Source organism: Daldinia vernicosa (genome assembly GCF_022497035.1).
Source record: "Daldinia vernicosa strain CBS 139.73 unplaced genomic scaffold F5Y00scaffold_10, whole genome shotgun sequence".
Taxonomy (NCBI): domain Eukaryota; kingdom Fungi; phylum Ascomycota; class Sordariomycetes; order Xylariales; family Hypoxylaceae; genus Daldinia; species Daldinia vernicosa.
In genome coordinates this window covers 176,387-191,097 of record NW_025953926.1, presented here as the reverse complement: position 1 = coordinate 191,097, position 14,711 = coordinate 176,387, and the positions used below count along the sequence as shown (strand labels likewise).

Here is a 14,711-nt window from a genome sequence, read left to right as displayed (position 1 = left end):
ACCATCCCCTTCTAGTCGTGTACGGAAAGGAGAACGGATCGTTAAATATGTATACATGCACACTCAACATCCGACAAGATGGCTGACGTGCTTGAAATCTATGCGAGCCTTGGCATATCTACTCCCAGCTTTTGAGATACGCGAAGGATTCGCGTAATACGAGGTTTCATTGGGGACTGTGGCTCGTAAGCTTCGAGAATAACTCCAACGCCTAATATTTTGGCCCGTGGGTTATTTTTTGATTACTGAACAATTCGTTCGTAAACCAACAGAATTGTAAACACTTAAATTTAACATTCAATGTAAGTGCTATTAATAATATACCCCTAACCCATATCACTAACCGCCACCCTATCTCTTCGCTTTCGCTGCGCGTTTCCGCATCTGCTTCTCCCTCTCGTACGCGTTGGCCTCCCTGCCTTCCTCGCCTTGGATCTCCGCCACTAGCCTCTTGTACTTCTTCTCGTACGCAGCATCCTTGGCCTTCTTGACCCTGAGCTGTTCGCGAGCCATGAAGTTGGCGTCCTTCCGCAGCTCTCTCATGGCACCCTTGCGCTCCTTCTTGTGTTCGGCCTTTAGCTTGGACAGCTCGGCCCTGTCGCGATCGGGGTCGTAGTGCTTGTTGGGATCGAACGAGTCTTCGAATTTGGGAATGGCTGATTTGATGGGAAGGGGTCGATGGTGATGGAGCTCTAAGGGCCGTCGCGCCATATGAGCTAACCTGAGCATCTTATCTAGTTTGGATTGGAGTTTCTCAATCTGGTCATTTAGAGCAGCTGGAAACTTGGTTTTGCATGACTTGCTACCTAGATGAGCGAGAACATTCTTGGCCGGCTCAAACGTTTCGAAGAAAGCAGACTTTCCACTGTAAAGATCTGCCGCCGCGTCTAATAGACCGAGAGTGGTAGTAAGTATTGCAAGTTTGGTTGAGAGGGCCTCCTCATCGGAGACATCATCTTTAATACAGTCCGCGGGGGTTAGCTTCCTTACTGCGAGAGACTGGGCACCGGTGATTCGAATCCCTAACATGGGCTCATGAACTGGGAATTGTCCTAAAGTCCCTTCAGCTTTCTCCGGTGCTAAAGCACATAGCGTATTGAGACAGAAGTTCATCGCCTCAGGCACATAGCGTTTTGAAACCCGCTGATACTGAAGAGCTAAGGTGGATAGATATACTCCTTGAACATAATCTGTAATTTGTTTCGGAACTCTCTCAAGATTTCGTGCGATAAGCAGCCCAGCTGGAGTCGCCACTTGATGGAAGTGATCCGATGTAGGAAAGGTGGTTCCAATCGCAGTTAGAATCACCAAATCACCAAGATTCGGGGTAAGCGGTCGTGAGTGGCCAAAGCTTTCGAGCTGTGAGCGAAACTCATTTGCCGACTCAATTGGAAAAGACTTTGTGAGAGAGTGGATGTGTCGGATAAGGCTTTCAAGTATAGAAAATGGCGGCAGCTTCGCCTGGTTGGATGAATATGCCAAATACTGAACGAGGATCGCCACAAAGTTGGCAAGTTTTGGTTTATTTCCACTGTCCAATTTTGGGTGATACAACGCCCTAATTCTTTGCACGACTGTTGGTAAATGTTGTATAGAGATCCCTCGTGTTAAGTCGATAAACTCTTTCAGGGTCTGTGGGCAGGGAAAAGTGTAAGGTAATCCATTTGAATCTTGTTTGGCGTCAGTTGGTACTGCAGAGCCCGTAAGTTGACCGCTAAACACCGGGTTTTGTGTTTCTTCGTCGTTTAGTAACCCTTTCGTAAATTCATCATCGTCCTCCTCAGCGTTCGAATCTTCGTCGGACGATGCATCGCTTTCGATGGGCTCTAGATCCGAGTCACTGGCTATTAAGTTCTCTTCGATTATGAAGTCGTCTTCATCATCGAATCCGAGTTCCGTCGCCGTTGGCTGAGTTCTTATCCCTTTCCCTAGCCCAAAGTCATCTTCCTCTGTTTCTGTGAATAAAATTGGACCGTTTGTTGGTTGACCGTCTGACTGGTCATTATCGACGTCCTCCTCATCCTCCTCATCGCTAACTTCTTCTCCACGCATCCTCTTGAGTCTCTTCTCTTCGAGCTCTCTAAGCTTCTTTGATTCTTCTTCAGCCTTTTCCTCGTCAGTTTTGGTCCGATCTGTCGGCTGTGCTCTCCTGTCTTGTGCTAATTGTCGGAGTCTTAAGTCGTAATCACGTTCCATCCTCTCTTTGCCGGCAGCAGCAGATTCTGCTTCGTTAGTGATTGTGCTATCTGTCGCCTTCTTTCGGTTGAACAACAAATCATGAAGGGCTGGGAGCTCCATGTTGAGTTCTTCGCGTAGATCCTCGTCGGCGTCTTTGGTTGCCTGTCGTTCGGCCTTGTAGAATTTTGACTTCGCGATGACTTCCTTCATAACTTCTTGTTTTGACTTTTTTCTTTCCGGTTGACCTTCTTCCCCATCGTCACTCTGGGCTTCGCTATCGAAAGGCCGCATACGTTTCGAGCCACGATGCTCGTCGTCCGAGGTGGCTACGTCAGATCCGGCCGAGATGTCGTCTTCCTCAAAGTCGTCTACCAAACCAGGGCCGTCAAACGACAATGACTTTCCAAGATGAGTCAATCCCTCGCTAGGCTCGTCATCTTCGAGGTCAAAAACGGAACTCTTATGAATCTGCTTCTCCCTCACGAATCTTTCTCTCATCTTCTCCTCGGGCGCCATATGCGGATCGTTCTCTCCAAATCGTCGATCGAGTATACCTCCTACTTTATGGCGCCGGTTAAGTTCAACAAGGAGAGTTTGACGTCGCTATAGCTTGTTAATTGGGAAGATGCGCAACGTCTCGCTCAATATAAACTCACCCTTTCCTCGCCGAGCGACTTTGCTTCGCTAGGCCTTCCCTTAGCAGCATTGCTAGCCGCTGGCTTATTCGTAGTGACTTGGAACTTGGGGCCACGGGCATTATGTTTTAGATCAAAGGGATTGAACGCTTCTCGAATACCCTCCAACTCTGCTGCTTTTTGATATCTTCGGTTGTTATTTGCCTTTCCATCCTGTGCATTTTTCTTTTTCTGTTTTTTGGATAATTGAGGGCCAATGACGCCCTTCTCCCTCAAAGAGGCCTTTAGCCTTTTGAGCTGAGAACCCGCCATCGTAGAACTCCTGGGCGCAGATGACCGTACGCTGTAGTAGTGGGGATCTGAGGCGCTGAGTGCTTGTAGATAATAAGTTTTCAGTTCGACTTTTTTTTGCGTTGCAGCTAGGCTTCTTATCTTATCGCCCCACCGTATATGCAGCGGCTGTCGATCCCGGGGACCAGGTGCGCCACCTTTTTTGACGTCCTTCTGCGTCAGTGCGTCCTTCTGGCAACCCATGCTGTCATGTTATCGATAAGGCGCATTAAGACTTTAAGCTCCATTGGAACTGTTCAATCTACCTAACCTTTCAATTCTTAAGTGTAAACTACCTATTATCATTGTTCCATTAGCTACTTTTACGAGTTACGAATGGTCGCTATTGATATGGGTACCTAATTCAATAGCTCATACAAAATGGGGCTCCCATCCTTCCTCAGAGATGAGCGGCTTGTTGCCGTTGGTTTTGGCCTGGCTACTGTGGGCTTCCTCGTCGGCATGACAACAATTCTAGAACACTATCGAGACGAAGCTGAGATCAAACCAACGCCACCAAAGACCCAGTATATCACCCAAGAAACTGAAGATTCGCTCAGATCAGATACCCTAGAGAGCCTTCTCGGTCACTACAACTTTGCGATACGTGATACAGCTTTGAAGATTATTGCCGGACGGGCTGTTAATGATGCCTCCACAATATATAGCCTTTTATGGGGCATCACTCGAGAGAACTATGATGAACGTATGGAGGCTTTGAGAGCGCTCGCTTTTGCTATGGAAGACAGTACGTATTCGACGATCCCCTAAATTCCGCACGACTAATTCCCTGATTTCGCATGTAGAAGAAACTTATCAGGAGCCCTTGAACATGCTCAATACTCGAAGGGCATACAGCGCCCTGGTCAGATCGCTGGAATTATCCGTTGACGATGTAAAACACGAGAAGCTTGATGACCCCTTGTATGATGAATACTACCTTCGGGACATTGGTGAGCGGCGCTGTCTCTTGCTGGTTTCTCAGCTTGTTCACAGATACGGCGTCGACAAATTAATCGAAGCTGGTTTTGTCGAGAAGTGGCTGGCAAGGCAACCGTGGGGGGACGGAGAGGAAGAAAGGCAGAACAATTTTGCCATGTACTTGGATCGGAGAAAGAATCGGATTAGTGATATTTGCTTTCACTTGAAAACAACCAGGGCGGGTCGCGCTGCTTTACAGAAGGCAAAGCTGACTACTAAGTCAAGGAAGTCGAAGCGGGACAGGTCGAATCGCATTAAAGTCGTTTTAGAGATTGACATGACAAACGAAAACGACCAAGATGATGCGTTGGGGGCCGAACTTGTTCCTCGGGTGAATGACCAGAGTGCCGAAGAGCAACGATTACGCAGGAGGCATCGAGAGGCTATGGTATTGAACGATGGAACACATTCGCTAGGACGAAGCGACATTATTGAGCGGGAGCACGACTCTAACAGTTAAGCGTGACCTACTCTTTACCACCAAGTCGTTATCATTCAGGCCCAATGGATGACTTCCGACACTCAAAGCGGCACTGGACTCCCGGATTGTAAGCTTGCGTCTGTTATATGAGAAGTCTTCAATGCTACAGAACTTGAAAGTTATCAACGCAATATTTTCGGATGGTAAAGTTTTCTTGAAGGGCGGAAGACTGAGTCAAGTCAACTTTGCTTCAAGATCATCTTCGACTCAATCGGAAAATCGGAATTCGTTAGAGGTCTTATCATCGCGCAACATGCTCGTACAAAAAGCTCCTAGTAATGTAAGAACTATTCACCTTTTGGACCTGATATTCTTACTAATATAATCTACTTTCTAGTACCCATAGTTATTTGATAACTTGCTATTGTGTTTCTAGGTTGGGGGCGATTCAAGTAACTTTAATGATTCCGAGGTTAAGGACCCTGTACACAGAGGAACTTGTTTAATGAGATATGATAGTACACGGAACCCTTTCCAAATCGTATAGCATATTTGACGCCGTATATCGAAGCGTGCTTTTGATTAAGAGCATCTTAATACGACAAACCTGTTTCTGGCAATGTACATTAATACACACCACGTATTCATTCAGGACGATGTCTAAACTATATGTAAGAAGTGGTAACGTATCGTTCCCAATAGGTATAACCCATCTTACTCGAAATGTAATAGTAGTAGGTTTACTTAGCGACCTAGGCCATAGAAGGTACCTATTTTAAACTGCACGTTGGAGCTATATTAGCTTCCGAGCCCATTAGCATGGTTTGGGAATCAGACCCCAATAAAAGTGACGCAAGATCGTTGAGCTTTATCTCATACATTAATAAGCCAGGGATCCTAGCACGGATTGTTACATATTATTAATACCCGGACGTAAGTAACCTTTGGAGTATTAATTTACTGCTGTAATGATATGTTGAATTCTGACCGGAATGAATCTCAAGGTCGTAAGAGCTGACGAGGTCTCTTGGCAGTTATCACTGTATCATTGATAGGTTGTCATTGTAAACAAACATAAAAAAACATAAAAAAAAAGCTCGTGACCCTTCATCTGGCTAATCTAGTATAAGCCAATGATGCACGCCGTCCTGCATATGCTCGTTTGCCGCAGCGCGTAATGCTGCAGAAAAGCATCAGCGGCGTTGCTATACTGCTGCGTCAAAGTAGCTTCCGAAAACGATAGGTCTTGCCGTCCGAGCGCATGTTAATCCTGAGATATTATTGGCATAGCTTTAGCTCTTGTTTACAGCTTTATGGCGCCGAAACCCCTCACGGAATTCGGGCGCAGTATGTAAGCTTCATATTGCGTCCATGATAGATTTGGGGTAGGAAATGGTAATTGCAAGCTTTGCTCTTTAATACTTGTCTTTAACCTAGTGGTTTTCATTACTATCGCTACTGCCGCTATCATAGCTGCTACCGTCACCGTTACCACTTGACAAGGAATCGTCTTCATCACGGATCTAAAACCCCGGGAGTCACTGCTACGCTAAACCCGCATTGAACGGTGATCATCAAACATATGTTTTGTTTTGTTTTCTTCAGGATCTTGCAGCTTCCATCATACATCTATCAAGGATTGCCCGGGTCTTGAGATTGTCGGCGTGGTCAGACTCTTTATTATATTTCGTATTTCAATTACACTTATCTTGGACAACCCAGGTCGGTCAATTGTGGTTGCTTTCTGGTATTTGCAAATCCTAATGTGTTATTTTATTTTATTATTTTGGCTCGGTTGTTATGGACCACTGTACTTTCGTACATTCTTCTCTTATTAGCAACTAATCTTTTCTAGGTCTTAGTGCACCAAGCTTGTTAGGTTTCCGCTGCGAATCATTGGTTGGAATCAGTTCCCTCTTTCCTACGCGACGGCGACGGCTATCAGAAGCCCACTACCAGCCGGTCCAGCCCATTGTTTTAGTGGGCTTTTTATAGGAGTGCCCCTAAGTGCCCCCCCATCAGTGAGATTCAGTGGGAGAACCGGGAGCCAGTGGGATAATTGGATTGGACGAGAGCTTAAGGTCCCCGCTCCAGAAATCAATAGCGGGCTAAAAAAAAACAACTACGAAGTACTACACGCCGAGGAGTGTAATAAAGAGTGGGAAGGGGAGTCTTTGCCCACTATGGCTTCGACAACTTTCTCTTTACCGCAGCCGCAAAGACAACACACTCTGTCTCGGTCCCCTAGAAAATCTGGAATCGCTACCGCTTCTACACCGAACCTCAATAGCGTTTATTCTGCACATTCGAGACTCATTCCCAGCTCGGGCGCTCTTGCGCGCAAAGCTTCATTTGCTGCACTGACCCCTGGCTCATTAGCCTCAATTCCTGATGACAGCGAGAGCTACGCCATAGATACTGTCCTCACCGATTCAACGAACAAAATGCCCCCTTTTACGCCAGGAAAGGGCGCCGGCGATGGCTTCGACTTGGGTGATAATGTCGAGGTTCCTGGAAATATGACTGGAACTGTTCGCTTTGTAGGTTCAGTTGCCGGAAGGAAAGGCACCTTTGTTGGTGTCGAGCTGCATCCCGAATACGCCGTACGCGGCAAGAATAGCGGCGATGTTGATGGGTAAATCTTGACATTCCCTTTTATCTACCCGTCTTATCTATCCGCACTTGCGTTTATTCTATTTTATTTCGTTCCGTATTGATCTGTTTCTTACTTACCAATACCTCTTGTAGTATATCCTACTTTGTTACTTCGACTCCTGGCTCTGGCATTTTTGTACCCATTCATAAACTCTTTAAGCAACGCGACTCGCCCCCTACGCCTTCAAGTTCCCTTCCTCCCACCCCTGGATTAAGGGTCGCCGGTCAGAATGCCACGAACTATACACCCCCGACTCCCTCAATACCGAGCTTTAGCAAGTCTCTCGGCCCAGCCAGAGCTCCAAGCCCCCAAGGCAAACGAAATAGACCATCCTTACCACGTCCAGAATCGCCTATTCGCAAGTTAACATTAACTCCGGCGCCCCGACCGATGACAGCGACACCAGGCCCGAGGGCGCCCTCTCGCTATGGAACCCCTACTGTCCCTAAGTTGGGAGCAAGTATACGAGGCGTTCCTGGGGATCCAAACAAGACGTTGAGACTGGATAAGAAGCCAAGCATACTCCCTAGAAGCGCGTCGGCTATGGGGCCGATTTTCAGTTACGACGAGGAAGAAACTACGCCTGTGGGCTTGCATCCTAAGACCAACGGGAGCATCGGGTCGGCATCGTCACTATTTAAGCGCCCCGCATCACGGGCTGCTCACGTAAACGAGGAGGAAATTGAACGACTCAGAGCCCAACTCGAAGACCGAGACCGACAATTGAAGGATCAAGCATCTACTCTGGCTGAAATGGAGAGTAGTCTATCCGAGCTTACGATGCTAATAGATCAGTCGGATACCGGAAGGATGAGAGCAGGTAGTCTTGACGATAAGGACAGTTCGCAGCTTCGAATGATGCTTAGAGAGAAGAATGAGAAAATTGCCACACTTACTGCCGAGTTTGATGCACATCGAGCGGATTTTCGCAGCACTATCGATACTCTTGAGATGGCCAGCACTGAAACTCAGAGGGTTTACGATGCTAAAATCCGCGAGTTGGAGCAAGAGCTCCGCGAAGCACAGGAGCGACACGAGGATGTCGATAGCGTCGCGCGCCAGCTTAAGCAGCTCGAAGAGCTAGTCCAAGAGCTTGAGGAAGGCTTAGAAGATGCTCGTCGAGGAGAAGCGGAAGCACGTGGCGAAGTTGAGTTCTTACGAGGCGAGGTCGAAAGGACAAGGACAGAATTACGAAGAGAGCGTGAGAAAGCCGCCGCTGCCTTGAATGGGGGTAACAGCGGAGAGGATAAGTTATCTATGTCTAAGGAGCTAGAACAAAAGGAAGATGAGATTAGAGGTCTCAAGGCTATTATCCATTCCCTCAGTAGGGACTCTATTCCCGCCTCGGATTCTTCGGAAAAGACGCCTACGCAGCCACAGCGCAATAATTCCCTGGTCAATTCCCGGCCAAATTCGCTCGATAGCCGCTCGACAAGGGAAAAATTGGAGCGAGAAGTATTCGAATTGCGCGGTCTCATCGACAACAAGAGCCACCGAGAAGAGGAGCTCGAGCGCGAGATCGAGACTCTCAGACGCGCCGGTGCGTCAATGAATCGTCCTAGCTCCACTACTATCAGCAGCGCTAACCGATCGTCGTATCGCGATTCGAAGGGGACTGTAGTCCCCTCGCGCGACACACGCTCACCTGACGCTGCTCACAAGCGTGTGAAAACTCTTGACACAATGCCCGAGAGTGATGCATATTCATCCGTTACTGAGACTAGCACGCTCTGGTGCGAGATTTGCGAGACTGGCGGCCACGATATTCTTACATGCACTAACATGTTCGGATCCCAGAACGAGCAAAGCAAGACCACAGCGGGTGACCAAGCATCCGACAAGTCCCAAGAGAGCTTTAAGAGCCTGTCGGTTCCCACCAGTGTTAATGAAGACGATACACCTCGTCCCTTATCCCCAATGAAGCCCAAGGCAGTTATCGCGTCTCCCCCTCCTCCGGCTGCTGTTAAAATCCTCCCTAACCCGCAAGACTTAGGGCCCTTGGCCGGCAAGGATAGCGGTGTGGTAGATCCGGAGAAGTGGTGTGCTTTATGTGAGAGAGACGGGCATGACAGCATCGACTGCCCTCTGGAAGATGCGTTCTAATGGCTATGCTTATGGCATTAAATCTTGCTTAATGACAACAAGAATACCTGCAGCTTCATTCTTGCATAATTTTCTTCTCTGTACACTTGCAGGGCCGGCCATTTTATTTCTACGGGAAACGCATCGCGATTAACGACTGCTTCGGACCAATGATACCAAAGATTTCACCTTAGTACTACTTATAATTCGACCGTAGTCCGTGTTCCTCTTCGCGTCTATATTGGCATGTATATTCATCCCGGGTTGGTTTGGGAAAAGCAATGGGGGAGGCAATGTCCCCAGGAAGAATGGTCTGAAAGGGATCAGCGAGACTAGACGTATAGGCGGCTACCTCTAATTGCTCGATTACTCGTTAAGTAGATGTATCATAATACAACATGACTTGATGTCAATATTGACAGTATCCATCCAACACGCCTTATTGCTTCTATTCCTTTAGATTCGATGTATTGGTAATCCAGGTGGAATAAGGAGGTAACCTACGCATTTGCAATATACGCATTTGCAATACTGAGTCTAAACATCGTTGTAAAGTTTATCGATATATTATTGTAGTGAAATAGTTGGTTTAATTTCCCTTGTGATCAATGCACACGATATAGTTGCCCCTTATACGACCGCTTGGCCACACGTGCGTGTCTGACAAGATTTGTATCGGACTGTTGTGCAACCTTATAAGTACTTACTTTTTCTATGATATCGAGATGTTCTTACCTTAGTTTCGTAACTGCCGAATGTCTCTTTATGATACGAGGTAGGCACCTAATTATATCTGTCCTACAGATTATGGTATCTCATAATCTCAGCCGACCTTCACATTCTATTTAAGCATGTCATTTTTTTACTTTTCCATTTCCTACAATATCCGATTGCTGTCCTATTGACCAACCTATTCAACCCTATCGTAATATCTCGTCTCTCCTGACCTATTCAATTATATTAACTCATATCCATCTTGCAGAATTCAACTCGATTCAACTTAATATTAGTCTCGACTCACCTACCTACCTAGATCAGCTACCCTAAATACATACGTAATAAGGCTGATAGCGGTGAATTACAATGGGGTAAGTGCGGGCCGTGCGTACCTACGTTCGATGATTTGTCCTCGAGGCTCTCGCTTTTGGGGATGCCAAGGCGTTTCCCCGCAAAGACTCCAAGCAGCTGCCCATTGTCAGCTGTTCCCCTATGCCTCCGTGCCTTAGCGGCCTCGAAAGCCCCTGCGTCTCAGGAACCCTCGGCACCCACTAGTATATAACGAGCTTACCTATACCCTTACATAGTGCATAACCTACCTACGTAGCTAGCTCATAAGAGGTCCAATTCACCGATTCACCAAGTTTGTTTACTCCAAGTCTCCAACTACATAGCTGTTAGCCACAATCCCATACATTCCATTTCATTGGTGAGCTAGCTTATCCAATTACACCATTGCATTCACATACACATTTCATTACCAGCGGAGCTAAAGCTCGTTGTGTTACCATTCCGCCCTTCTTTTATACGTACGAGTACTTCCATTAGTGGTCCCATCGTATCGTGGCCAAACCTTCTACAAACACAAGTTACTTGATAACTACTCGTTTATTTTCAGAGGACTGCTTGCATCCTCTATAGCGTTCTAACCTTTACCTGGCTGTTCCAGGGACATATCAGCAAGAAACCAAGAGTTGGTCCCGGTAATTGCTATGGGTGGCGAAACTACGAAACCGAAGGTCGTTTCGACCGATTATCCCCTCCGGGCACCTACCCCGGTCGGCAAACGGATATCCCACATCTACAAGGAGCGTATCACGCAGTTCTATTCTAAGGGACAATGGGAGAAGCGGAACCTCCTTGCTATGATGTTTGAGGGCGTCGCATCCGGACCTCCCCATGTTCAGCTCTCAACGTGGCCCGCCCCGAATCTCTCAAGGCCGACATTTGAGGAGGCCGTGGCTGGTGAGTATAAACCTACCTCCGTTGGCCAAGCTTTCGGTCCATCTTGGTCTACACACTGGTTCAAAGTTGTGCTCCGTGTTCCCGCCGACCTCCGGGATAAAGAGCACTTGGAATTCCAATGGGACTCCAACAGCGAAGGCATGGTCTGGACTGAAGACGGGAAGCCATTGCAGGGTCTAACCGGCGGAGGAGAACGTGTTGAGTGGATCCTCCCGGACTCTTTCAGAGATGGCAAAGAACACACCATCTACATTGAAATGGCCTGCAATAGTATGTTTGGCAATCCAACTGGTGGTGATACTATTCAACCACCAGACCCCAACAAATATTTCCAGCTTGTCAAGGCCGATATCTGTGCCGTCAATCTAGATGCCCGGCAACTCTGGATCGACACTTGGATCATTGGCGATGCTGCGAGGGAATTCCCCGAAGATTCGTGGGAACAGCACAAGGCCTTGAATGTCGCCACAAGTATTATCGATTCATACGTCCTCGGCGATAAAGAGTCGATCAAGAAAGGCCGCAAGATTGCTCAAGAATATCTCGGGTCTAACGTCGACTCTTCTAAGGTCTATGATAGCGGACTCAATCCCCAGGTCTTTGGCATTGGCCATTGCCATATCGACACTTGTTGGTTGTGGCCCTGGGCCGAGACGAAGAGAAAGGTGGCGAGGTCCTGGTCGAACCAATGTGACCTAATGGATCGATACCCGGAGTTGAATTTTGCTTGTTCCCAAGCACAACAGTATAAGTGGTTAAAATCCTTATACCCCTATGCTTTTGATCGGGTCAAGCAAAAGGTCAAGGAACGTCGGTTCCATCCAATTGGTGGTAGTTGGGTTGAGCACGACACTAACCTGCCGAGCGGCGAGTCTCTTGTCCGTCAATTTTTATACGGTCAGAGGTTTTTCGAGAGCAATTTCGGAGAGCGCTGCCGGACATTCTGGCTTCCAGATACCTTTGGGTATTCGAGCCAACTTCCTCAAGTATGCCGGCTAGCTGGTATGAACCGTTTCCTCACGCAGAAGCTTAGCTGGAACAATATCAATAATTTCCCCCATACTACTTTCAACTGGGTCGCCCTCGACGGAAGTCAGGTAATATGCCACATGCCGCCAGCGGAGACCTACACCTCGGAAGCCGAATTTGGGGATGTTAAGCGCAGTGTCTCCCAACACAAGTCAATGGATCAAGATAGCACATCGCTATTGGTCTTCGGCAAAGGCGACGGTGGTGGCGGCCCGACCTGGCAGCACATAGAGAAGCTGCGACGTTGCCGTGGTATCAGCGACCAGGTTGGCCGTTTGCCTAGAGTGCACCTAGGAAACTCCGTGGATGACTTCTTCGACAAGCTCGAGGAGAAGGGCGACACCTTAGTCACCTGGTACGGTGAGCTCTACTTCGAACTTCACCGCGGTACATACACAACCCAAGCGAACAACAAGCGTAACAACCGAAAGTCGGAGTTTATGTTACGAGAACTTGAATTATTAGCCACTATCGCATCTCTAAAGTTCAAATCTTACAAATATCCAAAGGCTGAGTTCGATGAAATGTGGGAAGCAACGCTTCTTTGTCAGTTCCACGATTGTCTTCCGGGGAGTGCCATTGAGATGTGCTATGATGACTCAGATGAGGTAAGTTGGTTCAAAAGCATTAGAAAAACGCAGTATGCTAACCTAGATCAGTTATATGCTAGAGTGTTCCAGCTAGGCAAGGCTATATATAAAGACATCTACCAACTCTTCGGTGTTACCGAGGCAGGGCCCGCTGGGTCTGGTGGTAGAATTGTCGCCCTCAATACTCTCCCCTGGCACAGAAAGGAAGTCGTTGAGCTTTCCAAGACCGAAGTCGGTGTCGCCTGTGGTTCTGAGAACCTCATCAACATCAAGCCGTTCAAGGCAGGAGCAACCAAAGCCGTTAGCGTTAAGGAAATCAGGGATGGTGTCTTCGTCCTAGAGAACGATCAACTGACAGTACAAGTCGAGGATGGTACAATAACCTCACTATTCGATCGCAAGGCGGAGCGCGAAATCGTCTCAAAGGGAGAAAAAGCCAATCAACTCGTCATCTTCGATGATAAACCACTTTACTGGCAGGCGTGGGACGTCGAGGTATACCATCTTGATACTCGCAAAGTAGTACCCTATGGCAAGACTAGAATCTTCGAAGACAAGGAACATCGGGTCAGCGTCTTGACGGAAGCAAGGATTAGTGAAAACAGCTCCATCCAGACGATCCTAAGCCTGTCTGCCGCCCTTGACGGCCAGCAGTCGTTTGTTGAATGCACTGCCCACGTGGACTGGCACGAGACCATGAAGTTCCTAAAGGTTGAATTCCCTGTGGATATTAGGAATACCGAAGCCTCTTACGAGACCCAGTACGGCATTGTTAAGCGACCTACTCATTACAATACTACCTGGGACATGGCGAAATTCGAGGTGTGCTGCCACAAGTTCGCCGACTTGTCGGAGCATGGTTACGGTGTCTCGATCCTCAACGACAGCAAATACGGCTTCGCTACTTGTGGAAGCCTTATGCGCCTATCTCTCTTGCGGTCTCCGAAGGCTCCTGATGCGCACGCAGATATGGGAAAGCATACAATCCGCTGGGCCATCCTACCCCATCAGGGCGGATTAGGTGCGACAACCGTCCGCACTGGATATAACTTCAACCACCCGATAAAGGTCCTCTCAGCACCTAAGACGTCGGATATCTCTGCGCTTACGGAATACCCGGTTAAGCTAACGGGCGATGAATCCCTAATCCTAGACTGCGTAAAGCGTGGGGAGGATGACGAAGACGTATCTCACGACGCTTCGCTTCCACGTCGTAAGGGACAAAGCGTTATCATCCGGATTTACGACAGTCTTGGCGGTCGTAGCACGGCGACGGTTAAGACGACTTGGGATGTTAAAAAGGTGTTCAAGACGAATATCTTGGAGGACGACGGGGAAGAAATTAAGTTGAATAAGGATGGCGCATTCTCGATTACCCTTAACCCCTTCGAAGTTGCGACGTACAGACTGCAGTTGTAATTACGTCGCTAAATATGCTAGTTGTTTAGTCTAGTTCGTTAATGGCTATATTGCTTCGTCCCGGAAGGAGGATTACATGGTAGGATCTACCAGCTACTGGGTTTGAAGTATGATAAAAAAAAGGGTTACAAAATGCTAAGGAATAGCGGGTTTCCTATACGAGTTTCATCAAATTGACTAGCTCGGATATGATGCTTGAATACTTTTTAAAGTGACCTAGTTAGTAGAAATAATGAACTTGTCTCTTAACTCTAATTTAGTCGATTTTATAGTCGGGATACACAGTGTGCATTCTTCTATGAGGTGCCATAGAAACTGTATAATGCAACCAAAAACAGCGGAAAGCCCACAGTATGCGGGATTCCATCACATCTCATAAATGTTGCCTCCCGAATCCCCAACGCTTACAAACTGAAGAACACACGATA

At 47.6% G+C, this 14,711-nt stretch overlaps 4 protein-coding genes across 4 annotated transcripts; 3 read left to right on the top strand and 1 right to left on the bottom strand.

Annotated features, from left to right (window-relative positions):
- Positions 1-211: 211 nt before the first annotated feature.
- Positions 212-3,183, bottom strand: F5Y00DRAFT_229674 (Nop14-like protein). Its single transcript, XM_048006801.1, has 2 exons — positions 2,835-3,183; positions 212-2,781 (listed from the first exon to the last, which is right to left on the bottom strand). The coding sequence occupies exons 1-2, from the start codon at positions 3,123-3,125 to the stop codon at positions 352-354; spliced, it is 2,721 nt and encodes a 906-aa protein (XP_047867357.1). The 5' UTR covers positions 3,126-3,183; the 3' UTR covers positions 212-351.
- A 181-nt stretch (positions 3,184-3,364) lies between these two features.
- F5Y00DRAFT_8938 (uncharacterized protein) lies at positions 3,365-4,787 on the top strand. The gene is made up of 2 exons (XM_048014310.1): positions 3,365-3,891; positions 3,950-4,787. Exons 1-2 carry the CDS (start codon positions 3,525-3,527, stop codon positions 4,582-4,584), a joined length of 1,002 nt encoding a protein of 333 aa, XP_047867356.1. The 5' UTR covers positions 3,365-3,524; the 3' UTR covers positions 4,585-4,787.
- A 1,674-nt stretch (positions 4,788-6,461) lies between these two features.
- On the top strand, positions 6,462-9,518 carry F5Y00DRAFT_8928 (uncharacterized protein). Its single transcript, XM_048014309.1, has 2 exons — positions 6,462-7,180; positions 7,294-9,518. Exons 1-2 carry the CDS (start codon positions 6,729-6,731, stop codon positions 9,302-9,304), a joined length of 2,463 nt encoding a protein of 820 aa, XP_047867355.1. The 5' UTR covers positions 6,462-6,728; the 3' UTR covers positions 9,305-9,518.
- Positions 9,519-10,855: 1,337 nt separating this feature from the next.
- F5Y00DRAFT_8875 (glycoside hydrolase family 38 protein) lies at positions 10,856-14,547 on the top strand. Its single transcript, XM_048014305.1, has 2 exons — positions 10,856-12,882; positions 12,934-14,547. Exons 1-2 carry the CDS (start codon positions 10,993-10,995, stop codon positions 14,281-14,283), a joined length of 3,240 nt encoding a protein of 1,079 aa, XP_047867354.1. The 5' UTR covers positions 10,856-10,992; the 3' UTR covers positions 14,284-14,547.
- The last annotated feature ends 164 nt before the right edge of the window (positions 14,548-14,711 follow it).

What these genes read in the sequence shown, in the direction of transcription:
- F5Y00DRAFT_229674 (XM_048006801.1), bottom strand. Translation starts at nt 3,125, where the DNA reads ATGGCGGGTTCTCAGCTCAAAAGGCTAAAGGCCTCTTTGAGGGAGAAG. An exon ending in AGTCGCTCGGCGAGGAAAGG is followed by an intron (nt 2,782 to 2,834) that starts GTGAGTTTATAT and finishes AACAAGCTATAG; the next exon opens with CGACGTCAAACTCTCCTTGT.
- F5Y00DRAFT_8938 (XM_048014310.1), top strand. Translation starts at nt 3,525, where the DNA reads ATGGGGCTCCCATCCTTCCTCAGAGATGAGCGGCTTGTTGCCGTTGGT. An exon ending in CGCTTTTGCTATGGAAGACA is followed by an intron (nt 3,892 to 3,949) that starts GTACGTATTCGA and finishes TTTCGCATGTAG; the next exon opens with AAGAAACTTATCAGGAGCCC.
- F5Y00DRAFT_8928 (XM_048014309.1), top strand. Translation starts at nt 6,729, where the DNA reads ATGGCTTCGACAACTTTCTCTTTACCGCAGCCGCAAAGACAACACACT. An exon ending in AATAGCGGCGATGTTGATGG is followed by an intron (nt 7,181 to 7,293) that starts GTAAATCTTGAC and finishes TACCTCTTGTAG; the next exon opens with TATATCCTACTTTGTTACTT.
- F5Y00DRAFT_8875 (XM_048014305.1), top strand. Translation starts at nt 10,993, where the DNA reads ATGGGTGGCGAAACTACGAAACCGAAGGTCGTTTCGACCGATTATCCC. An exon ending in GCTATGATGACTCAGATGAG is followed by an intron (nt 12,883 to 12,933) that starts GTAAGTTGGTTC and finishes AACCTAGATCAG; the next exon opens with TTATATGCTAGAGTGTTCCA.